Genomic DNA, 23147 nt, shown 5'->3' on the forward strand with positions numbered 1-23147 from the left:
TTCCAGCTTTTTTCTTTTTGCTTATGTGGTGCTGAGGAATCAAACCCAGGGCCTCAGGCATGCAAGGCAAGCGCTCTACCACTGAACCACCTTCCCAGTCCTGAATTCATTTTATTATCTTGTATTGTAGCACAATGGAATCTTTTTTAGTTTTAGGCTCACTAAGTCAAAAAGGAAACTGATCCATAGCAGCTGTAGTTTTATCTCTCTTTTTTTTGACCAGGGTTTTACTCTATTGCCCAAACTGGCTTGGAACTTCTGGGTTGTAAGGGTACTTCAGCCTCAAACTACTGAGTGTTAGGACTAACAGATACACAACCATGCCTACAACTTGAACACCACTTCAAAACAATGAATAAATATTTTCATGGCCAGAACCAAAGTTTGTTTCTTCAGATAAATAAAAAATTATACCAACAGTAGTGGTGCATGCCTGTAATCCCAGTGCTTAGGAGGGTAAAGCAGTAGGATCACAAGCTTGAAGCCAGATTGGCTACACAGAGAGTTCTAGGCTAGTCTGTGCTACATAACAAGATAACCTGTCACAAAAATGTATATAACATATAAAACTTCAGTATCAACAGGTGGACCCATTGCAACAATGAGAAGTTCAAGTCATTATGTCGAAAACAAACTTTACAACTTTGTTGGGGGGGGGGGGCGGGGAGGATTGGGTGGGGAGGCAGGGAGAGGATGGGAAGGGATGGGAAGGGGAAACAAAGGAGGAGGCTACAATGCTTGATAAGAAATGTACTCATGGGGCTGGGAAGGTGACTCAGTGGTAGAGCGTTTGCCTTGCATGCCTGAGGCCCTGGGTTCGATTCCTTAGCACCATATAAGCAAAAAGAAAAAGTGGGAAGTGGCACTGTGGCTCAGGCGGTAGAGCGCTAGCCTTGAGCTGAAGAGCTGAGGGACAGCGCCCAGGCCCAGAGTTCAAGCCCCACGACCGGACCCCCCCCACACAAAAAAAGAAATGTACTCATTATCTTGCCCATGTAATTGTAACCCCTCTGTACAGTATTTTCACAATAAAAAATAAATAAAAATTTAAAAATAAACATAAAAAACCCAAAAACAAACAAAAAATAAAACTTTAGTATCAAAGCAGAGCTAGGATTTCTAAGGATTCTAGTGAAACTATGTGACATGGTACTCTGTCAGTGCAAATTTGAAATTTTATACAAAATTGAAATGTTACCATTTTCAGACTCGTTTCCAAAGCATGACACAGCTGCATTGAAGTGTGTAACTCCCTATAAGAAAAAAAAATTAATATTGTAGTATGCCCATCAGAATGAAAAGATACTACAGAATATACAAATGACTATTCAAAGTCAAGTGTCAGTGGCTCACATATATCTATAATCTTAGCTACCCATGAGGCTGAGATCTGAGCATCAAACTTTAAAAACAGCCCAGGCAGACAAACCAGAGAGACTTTTATCTCCAATTAACAGCAAAAAGCCAGAGGTGGAGGTATGGTCAAATGGTAGAATACCACCTATGAGGGGAGAAAAAAGCAGAGAGAGAGGAAGGGGGGTGGCTTTGAGTTTAATTCCCAGTACTTGCACACACACACAAACCTAATTCAAGCTGGATATGATATAGCACACATAAGCCCACCACTACTTGGAATGCTGAAGTACTAGAATTATGAATTCAAGGACAGCCTGAACTACATAGTGAGACTTTGTTGCCAAAAAAATTAAGGCCAGAGATGTAACTCAATGGCAGAGTGTTTGCCTACCATGTGCAAGGCTCTTGGTTCTATCCCCAATACTACAAAAGAGAAATAGTGTCAGTTTCAGTAGCTCACCTCTATAGTCCTAACAACATAGGAGAAATGGTAGTTCAAGGACAGCCCAAGTTTGAGACTGTATCTCAACTAATAAGCCAGGTGATCAGGCACATGCCTGAGTTCTAACTAAGGTGGGAGGCCTTAGGAGGGAGGATCTTGGTTCAGGCCAGCCCTGGGCACAATCTTAACCCTCTATAAAAATTAAAAATAAAGCTCAAGTAATAGGGTGCTTGCCTAGCAAGCACAATGCCTTGAGTTCAACTCTATAAACCTCAAAAACAAGAGGAGCTGTGGCTCAAGTGGTAGAGTGATAGCCTTGAGTGAAAAAGCCAAGGGACGACACTCAGGTCCTGAGTTTAAGCCCCAGTACTGGCACACACACACACACACACACACACACACACACACACACACACACACACACAGAGAGAGAGAGAGAGAGAGAGAGAGAGAGAGAGAGAGAGAGAGAGAGAGAGAGAGAGAGAAGTAGCAATTCATTCACAAGACTTTCAAAGAAGAATTGACACCAATGTTCCTGACAACTATGCTATATAATAGAAAGAGAAGAAAGTAGAAAAATTAAAGCAAAAGTGAAACAAAAGGCAAGTAAAGGCAGATGAGTGCATGTGTATGTTTGCCCCAGTTAAAACTTTATCTCCAGTTGTGTTTGTGTGTGTGTGTGTGTGTGTGTGTGTGTGTGTGTGTGTGAGAGAGAGAGAGAGAGAGAGAGAGAGAGAGAGAGAGAGATGATGATGATGATGATGATGATGATGATGATGATGATGATGATGGTGATACTGGAGCTTGAACTAAGCATCTGGGCAATCTCCCTTAGCTTTTATGCTCAAGGCTGGCACTCGCCCACTTGAGGCACAGCTCTGCTTTCAGATTTTTTGTCTTTTTTGTCAGTTTTGGGGCCTGAACTCTGGACCTGGGTGCTGTTCCTCAGCTCTTCAGCTCAAGGTTAGCGCTCTACCACTTGAGCCATAGTGCCACTTCTGGTTCTGTGGTGGTTTATTGGAGATAAGAGTCTCATGGACTTTCCTGCCTGGGCTGGCTTGGAACTACGATCCTCAGATCTCAGCCTTCTGAGTAGCTAGGATTACAGGCATAAATCACTGACACCTAGGTGCAGCTTTACACTCTTGCTTGGCCTTTTGCTCAAAGTAGGTGCTCTACTTGTTATACTTCCATTCTCTGAAAGTAGATTAGTCAAATCTCAGAAGTTACAGGAATGTGGAAAATAATCCTTTTTGGCCATAGGGAATGGCTTACAAACATGAAAGATACATTTTGAAGGTTTGGCAACATTTTCTGCCTACAGATTTGAGTACAGTACTAGTTACTTAGAAAAATCAAGCCTTTGTTCTGAAAGACCTTTGTTTCTTTTTCAAAAATTCTGAGGGCTTCTGCTTACATTCAGTCTGAGGGGAGATTAATTTAGTATTGAGTCCTTTACTTTTTCCCCCTGAATATATTCACCGGCAGTAAAGGAAAAACAACAGAAGAACTGTTGAGATTAAGGTTTCAAGAAAAAAATAGCTGGGTGCTAGTGGCTCACGCCTGTAATCCTCGCTACTCAGGAGGTTGAGATCTGAGAATTGTGGTTCAAAGCCAGCTAACAGGAAAGTCTGTGAGATTCTTATCTCCAATTAATCACAGAGAAAGCCGGAAGTGGTGCTGTGGCTCAAAATAGTAGAGTGTTAGCCTTGAGCAAAAGAGCTCAGGGACAGTGCCCAGACCCTGAGTTAAAGCCCAAGGACTGGAAAATAAAAAAAAGAAAAGCCCCAGAACTGGCAGAAAAAAAGAAGAAAAAAAATAGTAATTCCAAGTACATTACTTACCTTTCATGCATCATCTCTCTGCTTGATAAATCCATACGTTCTTCCTAGAAAGAAAAAAAAATAAGAAAAAACAGAACGCTCAGCTCATATGGGTTTAAAAGTTTTATTCATGTTGAAAGTTTCAAAATTTCATTGGAATGTACCATTATTATTATTAATAATGGAGCTTGAACTCAGAGCGTGGGCACTATCTCTGAAGTTTTTCTTTGCTTAAGCTCAGGGTTCTACTACTTGAGCCACAGCTCCACTTCTGGCTTTTTGGTGGTTAATTGTAAATAAGAGTCTCATGGGCTTTTCTGTTTGGGCTGGCTATGAACCTTCATTCTCAGATCTCAGCCTCTTGAGTAGCTAGGATTAAAAGCATGAGCCACTGGTGCCGACTTGTACCTTTATTATTCATCACTATAAACACATCTCTAAACTTGTTTACACTGACATGACCACAGCAACAATCTATTACTTACACATTACAGTACATCAGATATACTGGAAACTGATTAGATGAAAAAATGTGTACCTTTCTTCACTTCAAAGTCAAAACACCAAAGATGCAAAATTATATGCTTTCCCTACCATTGATATGATGATCTTTTTATGAATAGTCTGAAGTTAAATAAATGTCTACCAGTATGTATTTGCCTGAGTAAATGGAAGGATAAGCATGGTTTAATTCTAGTCAATGACATAAAAAACTTGGATTCAATGCTAAGTGGTAAAAATGGATTATGTTATGTGAATTTGTCTCAGAATGCTGCTTATCAAAAAGATGACAAGTATTGGTGAAAATCTGGAGGAATTGTAACTCTTGGATATTGCTGGTGGGTAAAGAAAAATGGTTCAAGCTCTAGAAAATTTAATATATTCTCCATAATTAGAGAATCACCAAACTATTTGGTAATTTTATGTCAACATAGATTCTCCAAAGATGTGAAAACAAGATCTCAAATAGGTACTTATATACCAAGTACTCTAAGCATAATTGTTTGAAAACAACTGGGTGTCTCTCAACAGGTGCATGAATAAGGCACTTCCATACAATGGGATTTTTTTTGGATATGTGTGGTGGTTTTGGGACTTGAACTCTGGGCCTGGTAATTGCCCCAGATCTTTTCCACTCACAGCTAGCATTCTACCACTTAGCCACAGCTCCATTTCTAGCTTTGGGTGATAAATTAGATATAAGAGACTGAACTACCTATTGAAACCCTATCTCAGAAAAACATATTACTATAGTTCTTCTATTTCACATTTCTGTACCCGTTTACCTTTAGTGAAAAGCCTAGTCTATTTTGCAATTCACTCAATAAACAGGCATAGAGCAATGTTTCCTGGAACTTGTTGTATGGTAGACCCAGTTGTGAGACTAGAGAAGCCCCACTTAAAAGGCTGAATTTGGGGGTCTTTATTGGAGCCCTAGCAGGCCACAGGGGGACTCCAGTCACAAAACCTTACCGTCCAGAATACAACTAACACACAGCTAATAAGGTCCAACAACCACAAAAGGAGCATGGAATTGATCTTAACAAAGTAGAAAGCAAACCAGATGTGAACACAAAGTAAATCAAAAGCCAGTGGACACACAAATCTAACAAAGATGTTAAATATAAGCCAAAACAAATCAAATGGGGACACAATCAAGGGAAATCAAGAACTAATCATCTAAGGAGACTTTTCTAGAACTGACAACACATTTGTAAACTAAAGAATATCTTCTATTATTAAGGCTGTTTGCTTAGACCCAGTCTCCTTACTTCAAACCGACACAGGAATTTGCTTATTGTCATTCTCATTCAATATAGGACCAATAATTAATATCAGCCACTATTATTGAAGAGGGTTGAGGTCAAGCATGGTGGCACAGTGCTGTAATCCTAGCACTAGGGAAGCTGTGGCAGTAGGATCACAAGTTCCAAGCCAGCCTGTTTTACATAGTGAGACACTATCTCAAAAGAAAAAAAGAATACTCAATTTAAGATATCTGTTAGGCCATTCAATTATTGAGAGTAAGTCTTAATTTTTTAAATTTAATCAGAACCTAGATTGAAAATTAATGTTATTTCTACTTATCTCATTTACTTTCTATTTTTCACTTTAAATGTATATAATATATATTCTGACATGATAGAAACAAGTTGCTATACAATTTATATTATTATAAATTACATTAGTATTTATTTCAACCTTTAGGATCAAATAACACCAGGTAATCAATTTTCAAATATTTAGTTTAATTTAGGGGAAGCAAAGAAACAGTACAAATAACAGAGGCCACTTAAGCTATTGGTTTGAAATTCTTTCATTCTTTAAGAATCACTAAAATAAGCTGGGCTGTCGTGTTTCACTCCTGTAACCCTAGCTATTCAGGAGGCTGAGATCTGAGGATTGTGGTTGGAAGTCAGCTCCGGCAGGAAGTTCATGAGAGTCTCATATCCAATAAGCTTCCCAAAAAAACCAGAGGTGCAGCTGTGGCTCAAGTGGTAGAGCACTAGCCTTGACCAAAAGAGCTCAGGGACAGCGCCCAGGCCCTGAGTTCAGGCCATAAAACCAGTACACACACTGTCTACCTGCAAACCCAGCTACACAGGAGTCAGAGATAGGCACTACCAAGTTTAAGACTGGCCCTGGCTTAAAAGCATGCAGTTCCTATAAAAAGAAAACCTAAAGTAAAAAGGGGGTAGGAGCATGGCTCAAGTGATAAAGCGCTTGAAAACAAGCATGAGACACTGAGATCAAACCCAGTACAGCAATAACAACATACTTGAAATGGTTTTGTGTTAAGAAACCTTTAAAAAACTTAAGCTAGATGTGAACTGAAGCCATTGCTTTCTTTAAAATAGCACCTTATATTTATAAAAAGGAACAATTAATTTTGAAAGTCTTACCTGTTTGATTTGATAAAGACGGCAAGGAGATGTACGAGTAGGAGGTGTATACAACTGAAATTAAAAACAGAAAAGTCAAACCAACCTTCTAGCTCTCTCCCTTCTTTCCTTGACCACTTTCCATTCCTTACTTCCTTTCTTGTGTGTGCTATTACTGGGGTGTGAGCTCAGGGTCTCAAACTCTTATTTAGCTTTTATATTCAAAGCTGGAGCTCTACCACTTGAGTATCAACTCTACTTCTGGCTTTTTCTTGGTTAATTGGAGTTAAAAAGCACATGGAATTTTCTTCCCAGGTTGTCTTCAAACCTTGTTCCACAGATCTCAGTCACTTGAGTAGCTAGGGTTATAGTCGTGAGCCATCAGTGCCCAGAATCATTAATAATTTCTAAATACTAAATTTATGCTGAATTATATAAAATATTGAGTGACTCATGTATGTGAGTGTTAAGATTTAAAAACAAATTCATCTTGAGACTCGGGCTGTAGTTCAGTGGTAGAGTGAAGTCCAGAAATGGCCATGGTCATATCTGTGGTATTTAAATAATTCAGGGTTTTTTTTCAGATCTGGAAAGTAGTGTGAATTACAGTTTTGTAGTTTAGATTTGCACATATAACTTAATCTATTCTGGACATCTTTCTATGTTCAAATTTATCCAAAATACTTTTTTTTTGGTCATGGATTTGAACTCTAGGCATGGGCGCTGTCCCTCAGTTCTTCCGCTCAAGGCGAGTACTCTACCACTTGAGCCACAGCACTATTTCCAGTTTTCTGGTGGTTCACTGGAGATAAGAGTCTCATAGACTTTCCTGTCTGGGCTGGCTTTGAACTGTGATCCTCAGATTTCAGCCTCCTGAGTAGCTAGGATTACAGGTGTGAGCCACTGGTGCCTGGCTCTTAAGCATGTTTTTAAAATCCAAATATTATACTAGATTGATGTTCTATAATACTTGTGGTTTTTCCTTTTTGTTTTGACTATCATACTATAATAACAAGCAACGTATGTGTAACAGATAGATTTTATATCACTCAATTCTTACCATGTCCCCAATTATGTAAGCATTGTTCCCATTTATTCCTGTTTTGAACATTGGAAGACTGAGGTCTGGAGAGATTACCAACTGGTCCGAGGTCCCACAATTGATCATGGCAGACTTGGGACTCAAAAGCTGGGAACAAAAGCTCTTCCACTGAGTCTCTTACTTATTGTTAGATATTCAGACTAGTGCCATTTTGGGGTGGGCTTTTAATAAGTAATATTGTGATAGTGTCTTTTTAAGCTAACCTTTGTGTACATCCTTAATTTGTTCACATAAATTCAAACTACCAAATTATTGCCCAGAAAGTTCACACAGATTTACTTTCCAGAACGGTATGATAATATCAATTTCTTTGTATGTTTTCAATGTTAAATACTGGCAATTAAAAAAAATTAAGCCAGGTTCTAGTGGCTTATGTTTGTAATCCTAGCTATTTAGGAGGCCGAAATCTGAAGATTGTGGTTTAAAACTAGTATGGGCAAGAAAGTCCATAGGATTCTTATCTCTATTTAGCCAGAAAAAAAAAAAAAGCCAGAAGGCAAGCTGTGGCTCAAGTGGTTGAGCAACAGGCTTGAGTGACAAAGCTAAGTTCAAGCCCCAGGATCAGAACAAAATAAATTAAATTTGTATGCCCAGTATTAAGACATAAGATTATGATCGCTCAACAGGCATTAAATACTATACAGTTTTGAATTTTCTTTGCCATTGTACTCTTTCACTAGTGCTGATCATTTAGAAGTTGTACAATGATCTGAACTGGGTCTGAAAACTGTGGAGTTTCTTAAAAATGATCAAATGTGTGTGTGTGTGTGTGTGTGTGTGCACGCGCACACACACGCGCACTCATCTTTGAAAAGCAGTATTGGTTAGGGTTGGAAGTGTGGTTCAAGTGGTAGAACACAAGTCTTGTAAGCATGACTACCTGAGTGTATAGCAGAGGGCTGCTAAAATAAAAAAAGATTTCCTCAGAGTGATGAAGAAAATATCTGTACTTTTTAAAATAGTTGTGAGATAATGTTTGCTATAATATTTTTGACATATGTATAGTAATTTGTGTGTTAATAAAAAAACATATGGCTCTCCAATACTCATCTCTCAGCCCACTAGGAATTCAGGATTATAGGCATTAACTACCATGTGAACCACATTGGGGTCAAACATGAGATCTTCCTGCCTTGGTCTCCTGAGTGGTGGAATTACAGTATACACCATATGCCAATCCTCTAAAAAAACTCTTGGTGGTACTGGGATTAAAAGTCAGTGTTCTGCACTTGAAAGGCAGGCAGGCACTCTACAACTTGAATAAAAACTGCTTTTTAAAAAAATAGTCTTGTAATTTTTGCCTGGGGCAGATCATGATCTTTATACCCATGCCCACAGGTAGCTGACATTATAGGCATGTATTACTCATCTAGCTTTGTTGAGATGGGAATCTAATATTTTGCCGAAGCTGGCCTTGAACTACAATCCTTCTGATTTCTGCTTCCCAAGTAGGTGGGATTACAGGGATGCCCACCATGCACAGCCACTGAACTTTTTAAATTGTGGTAAAATATGCATAACATAAAACTTTCCATTGTCATTATTTTAAGTGTATCATTCAATAATGTTAAGTACATTTACAATGCAGTGCAAAGGAATCTTTAAAACCTTCTTTCAAAACTGAAACTATGTACTCATTAAACAACACTTCCTTTCTATTACCCTTTCTTCCCAGTCCCTAGAAACTACTGTTCTACTATCACTATGAATTTGACTACTCTAGGTACCTGTAGTGCCAATTTTAAGAAAAGTCCGTTGTGGGAGAAAACTCTTAAAAATATAGTTTATGCTATCACTCAACAATGCTTGTATTTTTTCAGGAAAAATGTTTTTTTTTTGTTGGTTGTAGGGCTTGAACTCTGGGCCTGGGCGCTGTCACTCAGCTCTTCAGCTCAAGGTGAGTGCTCTACCACTTGAGCCACAGTGCCACTTCTGTTTTTTTGGTGGCTAATTGCAGAGTCGCATGGACATTTGTGCCCGGGCTGGCTTTGAACTGCAATCCTTAGATCTCAGCCTCCTGAGTAGCTAGGATTACAGGCGTGAGCCACAACTGCCTGGCTCAGGAAGGATGTTTCTAATTGTTTCCAATTATAATATGATATATGTTACCTAGAAATGGCAATGCCATTATTCTTCATGTCTGTGAAAAAAATATTTTTTTTGTTTCTGTCCTGGGCCTGAACTCAGGGTCTACACACTTTCTCTGAGTTTTTTAGCTGAAGGCTAGCACTCTACTACTTGGGGCACAGCGACTATTTCTGGCTTTTTGGTGGTTAACAGGAGATAAGAGTCTGATAGCCTCTCCTGCCAGGACTGGCTTTGAACCTTGATCCTCAGATCTCAGTCTCCTGAGTTGCTTCAATTACAGGCATAAGCCACTGATGCCTGGCTGTGAATAATCTTTTTCTTTTCTTTTTCAGAGCTGAGGACCAAACTCAGGGTCTTGCACTTGCCAGGCAAGTGCTCTTCCACTGAGCTAAATCCCCAACTCCAAAAACTACTTTTAGAAAAGTTACTAACTTAAATTAATCGGTCAAGTGGCTGTGAAAAACATCTCAATAGTATAGAAATTCCTGAAGGAGAAGCTATTCCTGAAATAGCTATGAATAATAGGTTGATACAGATCCTTCCTAACATCTAACATCTATATATGTGATGATATATATATTTTTTCTTCTCATGGTATCTACAGATACTGAACTACGAGGCTAGTTACTGGGAACATAGGTTTGAGGTTGCTGAGGATAGAAAAGTGAAGAGAAAGAAGGAACCTGTATCTCTGATGACATCACTGAACCACTGAATTAACCAACTCTGAGCCTCCTCTCCTCAAGACATCTTATTATCTAAGATCTTATTTGTTTAAGTCTCATCTAATTGGATTTTGTTGCTGTATCCTACAGTTTTCTAATCCATCATGTCATACTCTTATCTAGGAATTATGTAATTTGGTATTCTGTACTAAAGGCAAGTACATACTTATATGTCTTACAACAACAACAATAATAAAATGTTATTTTTGACACAATAATAGCAATATTCCTAGTACTGTTAAAGCAAGCTAAACCAATAAGCCTTGATCAAATAAGTTAAAATGACTTCAATTTTGCCAAACATAGCCTGTTATATAGGATGGTTAATTTAAAATATATATTATATTAAGCTGAAAATTAAAAGCCTAAAGTTCTTAAGGAATAGTATGCGCTGAAAGATGAGATGTACATTGTTGCTGTTTGTATATAATATTAGTAATAAAAATAAATAATATCTATTGGCCATTTAGCATGTGCCAGTGCTGTGCCAAGTGCTTTTATGCTGATTAATGTAGTCACCAAAACAACTCTCTAAAGGTCTACACTATTACATGTTATAAATGAGGAAATTAAAACATAGAAAGGGTAATTTGTTCTCAACTAACAGAGCTTGCATATACAATGCCATTTATAGATTTTTAGTCCACCATTATTCTTTAACACAATCCAATCTGGCTTCATTCCACCTACCCCTTTCTCCACTTAAATTGCTTTCAAATGAAATTTTGTCCTGCAGTCTTTTCTCTCCATTTATTCTCTCCCTGGGTCATATTATTCATTCTCCTTGCTTTAAATAATGATTTACCCAGAATTCCTAAATGTGTATCTCTAGCTTAGTCCTATATCCTGAGTTTCAAATTAGTATACAAAACACCTCCACCTAGAGATTTCCAACAATCTAGTGTAATAGATCCAAGCTAAACTCGGCTTCCTTTCTTACTCTATTTTATCCAGTGTTGCCTTCTTATTCTATAAACCACCACTGGATCAGTTGCTCAAGCTAGCCAAAGATAGAAGTCATTTTTGCCCCCATTGTTTCCCATCCTTCATCCAATCTATCATTAATTCTACTGCTGCTATCTCAGAAACCTGCTACTTTTCTCCCTTGGCACTAATGCTGCAATAGTTCAAGTTACCATCAATTCTTTCCCAGGATCATTGTAGTAGCCTCCTATCTAATCTTCTTGTGTTCACTTTTGCCCTATTCCAGTCTACTTTCCCACTAGGGTAATCTTTAAAAATGCAAATTTATTCATGCCAATCACTGACTTTGACCTCATCACTGGCTTCTTATTGAGTGCAAGGTAAAGTGTAAAATCTTTAGCATAATTTGAAGGCCATAAAATCATATACTAGTCTATTACTCCAACCAAATCTCTCACCCTCCACTTTTTCACTAACTATAATGTGCTTCTAACTATACTTTGCTTCTTTCAATTCCGCACAAACCCTGTTCTCTCTATACATACCCTCTTTCCACTACCAGCCCTTGAAACATGCTGGTTTGTGTGTGTGTGTGTGTGTGTGTGTGTGTGTGTGTGTGTGTGTGTGTGTGTGTGTGTGTGTGTGTGTGTGTGTGTGTGCTAGTCCTAAGGCTTGAATTCAGGGCCTGGGCACTGTCTCTGAACTCTACCACATGAGCCGCAGTTCCACTTCCACTCTTTTGGTAATTGGTTGGAGATAGGAATTTCATGGACTTTACTGCTTGGGCTGGCTTTGAATCATGAGTCACTGGTGCCTGGCTTCTTGTTGCTTTTTGTTTTTTTTTTTAAATCAGGAATATTGTCTTGCTGCTGCCAATACCTAAAATAAACTCCTACACATCAGGAAGATTTCAACTAAGATATTCCTTTCTGAAGTTCCCAAACCGGCTAGATGGCTTTAGATCAACTACTAATACATAGTAAGTCCTAAAATTGGTTGACTTAGGTGAGTAGAAAAGAGGTTTAGCTATATGGTGGCAGTACGGACAGGTAGTGTTCAATATATGTTGGTAAATAAATGCATCCATGAGTATAAAGCAGAAAGACTTGTGCAATAAACAATTGGGATTTTCCCACCGTAATATTAATGTACTTCTGGAAATAATGTTAAATATCATTTTATGATGGGGTATATATCCAGTTTAAGATTAGGAGGTAATAGTTTTAAACTATGATGGTTCATTAAAATACGTTCTATAGATTAACAAGAAATTTACACTAATCTGGAAATATACAGGATAAAGAATCAGTATATGAAAACAAATGATATGAATCAGTACATGAAAACAAATGAGATGACTGATATGAAATGGGAAAATTCATACACACAAATAACCAAACTGATTCAAGAAGAAATAGAAAATCTCACAGACCTATAATGAGATTAAAATCTGTAATAAAAAATTCCTAACAAGGAAATATGTAGGACCAGATGGCTTCATTGGTGAATTTTATCACATGTAAAGGAAGAATCAGGTAGAACTGGAGATGAATTGTAGATTGCCAGCCTTGAGCAGGAAAAGTTAAGAAAGAGTGGAAGATCCTGAGTTCAACCCTGACTACAGCACACATACACACACATCATATATACATATGATATGTATTTGATATATATCATATATATATAAAATTAACATCAGTCCTATTCAAACTCCTTCAAAATAGAAGAGCAGGGGTTCCAGGTGTAGTTGGTGATAGAACACATGCTTATTTAATCTGTATGAGTTCCTGGGGTCAATTCCAAGAAAAAATATTTAATCTGTATGAGTTCCTTGGGTCAATTCCAAGAACAAAGAAATTTTAAAAAATAGAAAATAGCATTAAAAAAAGTAAAAACGAAAACAGGAGTATTTCTCATACATTCTATGAGCCCAGCATTGCCCAGATAGCAAAGTGAGCAAAGACGCTACAAGAAAACTACAGATTAATATAACCTATAAATAAGGCACAAAAAGATTTCTCCCAGGAATGTAAGGGTGGTTCATCATAAGGAAATCAATGTAAAATAGATTAACAGAACAAAGCAGGTAAAATACATAATCATCTAAAAACACACAGCAAAAGCAGTTGCAACAAATCCAACGACCTTTTATGATACTCAAAAAAAAAAAAAAAAAAAAAGCTCAGCACATAGGTCTAGAAAGGAAAGGCTGAAAGTTTTCTTTGTAAGATTAGGATTAAGACAAGGATTATGTTTTTTTCAACTACAGAGAGGTTATAGTTGAAAAGCATAGCAAATGTACTGAATGCTATTAGTTGTATGCTTTAAAATAGTTGAATGTTCTGTGAATTTCACCTCAATTAAAACCCATTCATATAATGAATCATGAATCACTTTGGCTTATTGATCTACAAGTATATTCTCTAATTTGGCAGAAAACTAGCTATAATTTAAAGCTTTTATTATAACATCACAAATAGCAAGTTTTTTTTTAATTTACAACTCAAGATAAATATAAAATAAATGTTGAACTATAAACTTGACAACTACTTCTAGGGAAGCCGGTGAGTTTTGCTCTCAAAGAATGTTCTTTAGCCAGGCGCCGGTGGCTCACGCCTATAATCCTAGTTATTCAGGAGGCTGAGATCTGAAGATCGCAGTTCAAAGCCAGCCTGGGCAGGAAAGTCCATGAGACTCTTTAACTCCAATAAACCACTAGATAACCAGAAGTGGCACTGTGGCTCAAGAGGCAGCGTGCTTGCCTTGAGCTGAAGAGCTGAGGGACAGTGCCCAAGCCCAGAGTTCAAGTCCCATGACCAACCAAAAAATAAATAAAAGAATGTTCTTTAAAAAGTTACAACCTTGGGCAGGGAATGTGGCTTAGTGGTAGAGTGCTTACCTAGCATGCATGAAATCCTGGGTTTGATTCCTCAGTACCACATAAACAGAAAAGGCTGGAAGTGGTGCTGTGACTCAAATGGTAGAGTGCTAGCCTTGAGCAAAAGAGGCTCAAGGACAGTGCCCAGGTCCTGTTCAAGCCCAGGACTGGCAAAAAAATAAAGTTGCAACATTGACGGTCTTACATGTTAAAAACAAATCTCAATATTTTAAATCCACATTGGATTTAAAAGTCAATTTTGAAACCATTTCAGAAAAATAACAATTGTTTTGCATGGGTTTATTTTTTCTTAGTAATATTTAGAGCAGTATTTCACACAGTGAAAGCTTGTTAGAAATGTAACTTCCCAGCCAGACACTGGTGGCTCACTGTTGTAATCCTAACTGCTTGGGAGGCTGAGATCTGAGCAATGCAGTTCAAAGACAGTCTCAGCAGAAAAGTCCCTGTTTGAAGCCCTTCACCTGCACACTCAATTTTGAGAATCACTAGTTAAGACTGATAAACACAAGACTTTGACAGAAAGGCTGTCCAGAAGTATTTTCTTACCAGGCCATGTTGGTTCAAAAGTACCATATTGTTTCTTCTAGTTCTTAAGTTGTCCCCTTGTAACACAGGACAGTTATCACTAAGAAGAAAACACATTCATGTAAAGTTAGTCACAAATTTTTAAAGATATGAGATTTCTAATACTTAAACATCAATGTTGTTAATGTAACTAACCTCTTCATGGAGATCAATCTGTGTGTGTATCTCTCTCTCTCTCTCTCTCTCTCTCTCTCTCTCTCTCTCTCTCACACACACACACACACACACACACACACACACACACACACACACACACACACACACACAGGCCCAGTCAGCTAAGCCAAAGCAAGTTTCCATGTAAGGTAAGGCATTTTTAAACATCCCACTTCACCTCTAATTGCACTACTGAAAATAAGAATAATTTATTTTGACCTTGGAAATTACAGTGTTAACCTGTAATTGATTTAAATTTATGATTGGAGCTACAATGTGCAAGTACAAATTCCCTTTCAACTTTTACACTGTTCATAGAGGGGTAACCAATAACATGGGTCAAAAGAACTGAGATCATAGATTTCTTTGTTTGGCCAACATGGTATTAAATGTTTTTTAAGTGATTTCTTAATGAGTATACTTTAATTGTGCAAGGGGAGTTTCATTATGATATTTTCATACATGCATACAAAGTATCCTGACCAAACTCAATCCTTCTGCCCCTAAAACTGTTTCAATAGGTTTCATTGTTCTATTCTCCTATGTACAAATAAACTATGTTGACCATATTTATCTTCATCTACCTTCTCCACAAAAAATGTTGTCCAAATTCCTTGTACATACTAAAAGAATTCATATAAAAATGAAACTCTAGATTTCTGGCTTCTTTTGAAAATTAGCAAGAAATATTTTAAAAACTGGACCACATACCTATGTAGCAACAAGAGAATGAAATGGGATAGCCCAATGAATAAAGACTCTATGTCCTCAGCTTTGACTGTTGCCACTCAGATGGCCCCAATACTATTTGAACTCGTAATCCTGAAGAAGTCATCTTTTCTTTTCTTATGATTTTCTTCTATATATAGATATATACAGACTGTTATATAAGAGGTTGCAAAAAAGAATACAGATGGCTCCTATGAGTCCTGCATCCAGGTTTCTCCACAGAAAATAAGAAGGCACCCATAACACTTTGTTTTCATATCCTTTTAGGTTATTACCTTTCTACTGTCTTATATCTATCTTATTCTTTTCAGATTCCACACCAAGATGCAGTCTAAAGCATTTTTCCTTTCCCACAGACCATACAATAGTCTCATTGGCCTTTTCACCCCTGTTCTTTCCCTCTTTTCAAGCTATCTATTAAGACTGTCAGGGTTACCTTCCTAAAGAACAGCTTGTTCCCCTGCTTACAACTTTCAATGATTCTTAGTTGTCTGGCAGACTCAGCTCCTTACCATGACGTTCAGAGCCCTCTACAATTTGGTTCTAGTCCCCTGGATTTCAAGGGGAAGCAAAAATTGCAAACAAAATCAATGCACAGACGTACAGTTTTTTACCTTACCTCTTGCAAAATACAAAATACTGGGATGATTATAGCCACAGTAATCAATTATATTTCTCAACTAGAAGAGTAGAACTCAAAAGTTGTAAATTCAAACTATTGATAATGAATTGGAACTGTGAGTTATCCTGAGTTGATGGGTACATTCTGTGTTTTCATACTGAAATATTACACTGAGTCTGACAAATGCATAAAATTATATTAATCTAATTTTCTACATTAAGGAAATGGAAATGCTAACTACCTTGATTGGATCATTGCACACTGTATATACAAGTTTCAAATTATCACCTTGTACCCCATACACAATTAAAATAATTAAAATAATAGTAATTTTTTAAATCCCACTATTGACCAAGCAAATATTTCACCTGTAAAACAACATTTGGTATAAAAAATGTAAAGGATTAACAATATTGCCCAGAAAAGGGCAATTAGCAACTACATAACTCATTTGAGTACACTGCCCTTATTTTGTGCCAGTTCTGAGGCTTGAACTGAGAGCCTCATGAGGTTTTCCTGGCCCTTTCCTCCCCCAACAACAGGTGGTACTGTATCACTTGAGCCATGCTTCCACTTGTATCTTTTTTTTTCAGTTGGTCGTGGGTCTTGAACTCTGGGCCTGGGCGCTCTCCCTCAGCTCTTCAGCTCAAGGCGAGTGTTCTACCACTTGAGCTACAACACCACTTCCGGTTTTCTAGTGGTTTATTGGAGATAAGAGTCTCATGGACTTTCCTGCCTGGGCTGGCTTTGAACCGTGATACTCAGATCTCAGCCTCCTGAGTAGCTAGGATTACAGGCGTGAGCCACCAGCACCAGGCTCACTTGTATCCTTTTGCTAGTTAATTGGAAATAAGAGGATCTCAGATTGTTTGTCCAGGATGGTTTTGAACCAGATCCTCATAAACCACTGATGCCTCACTGCTGCATTTAATTAAATTAAAAAAAACATGGATTGGTTAAAAAACTTAGCTTGAATCAGCATACAGTGGGCAGTAACTCAATATTTTATGAATGAGAAGGTATATGGTTGTGTTTACTTTTACTTCCCTCCCCAATTATTTTCTTTACAGCAATTGGAATGTGTTCATGACAGGAAGGAAATTGAAAATACAGTAATGGATCAAATATTTCTACTATTGTTTGTTTATATGTATATGTGCAGGGGAAAGCAGTTTTAGTGTTGCTAATTATATTCTTACCTAACTTTTTAAATTTAAATTTAAATTTTATTGTCAAGGTGTACTCTTACCTAAATTTTAGTAACTATAACTGAAGTAAGTCAAGCAGCACATACTTCAACTTCTATAGGTATCATTGAAATAAATTTATAAACCCTAAGTGATATTGAGATGTTAGTTTAAATCTATTTCTAATTTGGTTTTTAAAAGTAAACAGAATATTTCTCTCATCAAATGATCAGTAAGCAACTATCTATGTGTGAATAGACATGTAAATTATATTTCTAAAGCAATCATTTTTCATGATCATTACTCTTTCTCTAGGCTAGTATGAGTTCAATAACCCAGATAGTGGGCAAATATATTTTGCAAATGGCCACACAATACATATTTCAGGCTTTGGGGGATACACAATTTTTTCTATTGCCAGTGTGGTAGAAAAGTAGTCACAGACAATAAGTAAGCCAATGTATATGGTTAAATTACAATAAAACGATTTAGTAAACTATCTATCTATCTATCTATCTATCTATCTATCTATCTATCTATCTATCTATCTATCTATCTATCTATCTATCTATCTATCTATATCTTATGCTGGTCTGAGATTTGTTTATATCCCAGGCAGGCCTCAAACTTTCTACCCTCTTATTTCAGCCTCCCAAGTGCTGAGATTGCAGATGTGTGCTACTGCACCCAGCTCATAAATGGTGATTAGTATTGGATAAAAGGTAAGTTTGAAAGGCAGGAGACACCGGTCCCAGCACTAGTCTGCCAGTCATTTTGTATCATTTTGCAGATTTCTGAGCTTCAGTCTTCTCATATGTTAAACAAGGAGGGTTGAACTTATTTTGCCATCTTTCTAACAGTCTATTATGTGTATTATTACTATCAATATAATGTCACAGAAGAAAGAAGCAAAGTTAAAACCATATGTAGTGAATGCATTTTTCGCTTTTTATAAAACCTAGAAAAAACTCATGATAATAGGATTCGAGATACATGATCTTACCTTCCATCCCTCTTCTCTTCTCTCTCCTCTTTCTCTTCTCTCTTACCTCTCCTTACCTCCTCTTGCTTTAGTATTTAGTTTTTGCACTACTTTCTGAAGATCAAGCCCAGACCTTCACACATGCTAGACAAAGTTGACACCTGAGCTAAATCTCCAGACCTCCAATCTTTTTCAATCTCACTGAGGGGTGAATATGATCAAAGTTGATCATATGCATATGTGAACACCCTTTGTAGATTAATATAAGGTAATGTTTTAAACTATCTTTAAGGAGTTGGGGGTATATCTCAGTGGCAGAATGCTTGGCTAGTAGGGTTGAATTTCCAGTACCACAAAACAAATATACAAAAAAGGTAAACTTCAAAACTTTTAGAAAAGCAAAATTGTAAGCCAAGTCTTTAGATGTTCAAGAAATAGTTCACAATCATTTAGTGCCTCTGAGATGACTTTTTAGGCAAATTTTCCCCAAAATCACTCCTCTTGCACTAAAATTTAACACCACAGATCTATGTATGTATGTATGTATGTATGTATGTATGTATGTATGTATGTAACATGTATGTATGTATCCATCCATCCATCCATCCATTTATCTGTCCCCCTAAGCAACCTTTATCCATTCAGGAGGAATATTACTGATCAGTAATGTGTTATTAAGGCTATCCGCTACTCTAGTACCTAAAATTCTTTGTTGAAATAACAAAAGCTTGATGTATAAAAGGCCAAGTTTTTTTTTAACTTGGTAAACATTTCAATTTACAGTGTGTAGGAGGTGAAGGTCACAACCAAGGTGACAAATCAGCTGAGAAAATGAAAAACATTTTTTTAATGGTAGATCTGGAAGCAAGGGTATGGGGAGTATTCAATTTCTTCAAAGGAGTAAGAGGGGTTGAAATGTTTTCAAAAAAGGGGTGTTCTATACAAGTTGCTTGCTGCTTTTGGGTGTGTGTGTGTCAAGCTCTCTCAGGTCAGCCCATCCCCTCTCCCCCACCAGGGTAACGGTGATCTCTCTAGATACTAGGAACAAGGGAGTTACCAGTAGCACCTCTAATACATGGGAATGTTAGCAGAAGTCATTAAAAAAAATTCCTTTCCCATGGGGTTGGGAAGGTAGAGTGCTTACCTAGCATGCGTGAAGCCCTTGGTTTGAATCCTTAGTACCACATACACAGAAAGAGCCAGAAGGGGTGCTGTGGCTCAAGCAGTAGAGTGCTAGCCTTGAGCACAAAGAGGCTCAGGGACAGTGCCCAGGCCCTGAGTTCAAGCCCCAGGACAGGCAAAATAAATCCTCCCCCTTTCCTCTTGCCATATTCAGTATCTAGTCCTGCTCACCCCAATCCATTGATCATAGGGACATGGTTAGATCTTGTCAAGATGCTCCCGTTGGTGGGGATAGAGGTTGATGCAACTTCCCAATCTTCTTCCATTTTCTCCTGGGCCATGTCCATGTCAAGGACAATATCACAAATTAACTTGAAGTTCTCAAGGTTTTCCGAACTCTATTCACCAAACTGGAAGTTGGTAGAGGAGACACTGTAACAGAAGAGGCAGGGAGGAAAGGGGAGGAGAAGGATCTTAGATGAGCAAGCTTGTTCACCTTTGTAGTCCTAGCATCCCTAACACTATTGGGCACAAAGTTGGCCAGAGTGGTTCCAGATCTGTTCTTTATAACATGCTATAGACCCCCAATACTGCAAAAGTTCAATTATTATATTAAAAAATCTTCCATTAGCATTATTTTCTGCAGATTTCATTAGCTTTGTGAGGGGCAAAGCATGCCCTCCCTCCTTGTGTCTTGACATCTATTCTCTCGTCCTAGTGTACAGTTGCTGGCTGTTGTTTTTCATCTACATCTATGATAACCAGGGCATGGTTTTCCTACCCATTATTTAGAAAAGAAAGTTAGGAGGAATGAATTGTACAGAGCACCTTCCTTTCAACCCTACACTCCATTTTCTCAGTTTTTTGGCTAGTCTATCATCCAGTTTGACTGAGACCAACAAGCTTGTTTAATTTTCCAGGACAGCTATTTTATTCTCTAACAATACATTACATCTTTGTAGCAGAAGCAGTAGTAGTAGTCGTAGTTGTAGCAGCAGCAGCAGTAGCAGAAGTAACCCTAAAGTCTGAAGAAGAACTAGAGGTGTGGCTCACGAGGTAGAGCACCAGTACTGACAGAGTGAAATAGAGTGGGTGAGGCTCTGAGTAAAGTCCCCATTAACCACACAAAAACTAATGTTGGCCATCTGGGTTAAACTGCTCACAGCCTGGTGCCAGTGGCTCATACTGGCAATTCTAGCTATTCAAGAGTCAGAAATCTAAGGATCATGGTGCAATGCCAGGCCAGGAAGACAAATCTACGAGATTTATCATTAATTATCACCAAAAAAGCCAGAATTGGAGACATGGCTCAAGGGATAGAAGATCAACCTAGAGTGAAATTGAAAGCCCAATACCATGAGGTCAAGCCCGACATCCATAAAGTCTAAAGAGGAAGAAAATCACATAAATGCTTAGTTTCTCCCCCTTACTCCCCAATCAATGAAGCTGCTTACAGGGTATGTATTTTTTGTTCATGTCAGGACTGGACTTGGAATTAGGGCCTCAAACCTAGCTCAATGCTAGTACTCTACCACTTAAACGAAGTCTCTAGTTTCAAGTTTTTATTGGACAAAATCTTTCAGATTTATCTGGCCAAGGCTGGCTTTGAAGTGCAATCTCAGCCTAATGAGTACCTAGGATTGCGGGCATGAACCTCCTGTACCTGGATAAGGTGTATATTTTTACATTGTATAAAATCTAGCTCTCTCTGCCTGTTCATTTAAGAAAGGCCTAAGGCAATCAGGCATATTTTCTTCAAACAAATATCTCAGAATCTACCCAAATCAATGTTTCTGTTTCAGAGAGTACTGACATCTGTGCATTGCTTCTGGGACTTGTAACAATTGAAGAACTGTTCTTTTAGGATTTTTCACCACCAGTTAATGAGCCACATTGGGTACTGAAAGCAATTGCACCCAAATAATAGTGGAAAAGCCCACACTTTAAAAAGTGAAGGTAAGTGCAGGTAAATGAACCAAGTGAAATACGAGTTATAAATTATAATAGTCATACCATTGCTATAGCACTTTTCAGTTTATACAAAGTTATTCTATATCTCAATTAGCACACTCACCAACTGCTCAGCTCATCAGTGGTCAGTTTAAAATAATGGAGTCATCTTGACACAGTTCATCAAGTTAAGCCACATAAGATCCAAATAATTGGTTCTTCAGTCACTCTGGGAACAGAATAAGGAAAGCTTGATTATATTAGGCAGAATTAGATTACCTAAATACCAGACATGAGGATGATACGGAGTCTCCAATCCTGATGCAAGATAGGTTGATAACTACCATTTATTGGGCACTTATTGCCTGCTACTGTTCTAATGACTTTAAATTTGTGATCACACTTAATGCTTACAATAATTCTATGGGATAGAAAATATCACAATACCCATTTTCAAAGGAGTAAACCAAAGCTCAGAGGAATTAGTCACATTATAACCATTAAATGGCAAAGCAAAGACTCCTTCCCCTTTCTGTTTAATAAACACATGAGGTGCCTTGACTATTTCAGTAAGTGATTTTTGTAATCATAAGTGTTCAATAACATTTATTAAAGTATTTTATGAATAATTGCAGGCTTAAATAATTTTTCCCTTATAGCTGTCTTGTAAAGTAGATGAATTACTACTATTTTCCAGTTCATACAAATCCAGAGATTAATGGTGAATAATTAGGTACTGGAAGAATCTAGGCTGCTGCCACCATATGAAAATCACTGTTAAAATCCCAGGGCATCTGCAAAATTTATAAAAGATAATTCCAGAAGTTGAGTAAAGTTAAGAGTAAATAAAAGGCAGTGGCTAAATACACAAAGAGTCAAAACCAAACTATCTGGATGACATAACAGTAATCAATGAACAGGGAACTCTTACCTACATTCTCCTGCTCACTTGATTTCTCACAGTTTAATATTCTTGGAAAGTAATAAGGTTTATTAAATATATTTTGAATAGACAAACTGTCAAAATGCCAAAGCATTACAGATTATATAATATTATATAAATAATTTATAAATAATATAAAATATAAAACATGCAGATTATATATTTTATATATAGATATGTGCATATATGAATAGAGATACTAAGAAAATGGATATAATTAAAACAAGAACAGTGTAACTAAGTAAAATGAACTGAGTAAATATATGAGATGGCAATATATTTCTAATATAACTTTGACTAAAGAGCAGTTAACAAATCAGGAACCCAAAACCTGTTGAAATGAAGACAGGACTTAAGAGTATATACATAAGCCAGGTACTAGTGGCTCACGCCTGTAATCCTAGCTACTCAGAAGCTGAGATCTGAGGATCACTGTTCAAGGCCAACTCAGGCAGGAAAGGCTGTAAGACTCTTATCTCCAATAAATGACTCAGAAAACCGGAAGTGGCGCTGTGTCTGAAGTGGTAGAACACTAGCCTTGAGCTGAAGAGCTGAGGGATAGCACCCAGGCTCAGAGTTCAAGTCCCATGACCAACAAAAATAAATAAAAAAGAGTATTTACATAGGTTA

The 23147-nt window shown here is 37.6% G+C and overlaps 1 protein-coding gene across 3 annotated transcripts in view; it reads right to left on the reverse strand.

Moving 5' to 3' along the window:
• LOC138840048 (P2R1A-PPP2R2A-interacting phosphatase regulator 1-like) overlaps positions 1 to 23147 on the reverse strand; it is a 45957-nt gene that overhangs the window by 22028 nt on the left and 782 nt on the right. For all 3 annotated transcript variants that reach the window (XR_011376034.1, XM_070039686.1, XM_070039684.1), the window contains exons 2-7: positions 21699 to 21803; positions 19856 to 20056; positions 14788 to 14866; positions 6525 to 6578; positions 3643 to 3686; positions 1199 to 1253 (exon numbers count right to left, since the gene is read on the reverse strand). Coding sequence is in view for 2 of the 3 variants with exons in the window: in XM_070039686.1 (XP_069895787.1) it covers positions 1199 to 1253; positions 3643 to 3686; positions 6525 to 6578; positions 14788 to 14866; positions 19856 to 19971 (348 nt within the window). In the remaining variant the exon portion in view is untranslated. The remainder of the gene's footprint in view (positions 1 to 1198; positions 1254 to 3642; positions 3687 to 6524; positions 6579 to 14787; positions 14867 to 19855; positions 20057 to 21698; positions 21804 to 23147) is intronic.

This window comes from Dipodomys merriami, unplaced genomic scaffold, assembly GCF_024711535.1.
Source record: "Dipodomys merriami isolate MVZ:Mamm:240054 unplaced genomic scaffold, mDipMer1.0.p SCAF_3, whole genome shotgun sequence".
Lineage (NCBI taxonomy): Eukaryota > Metazoa > Chordata > Mammalia > Rodentia > Heteromyidae > Dipodomys > Dipodomys merriami.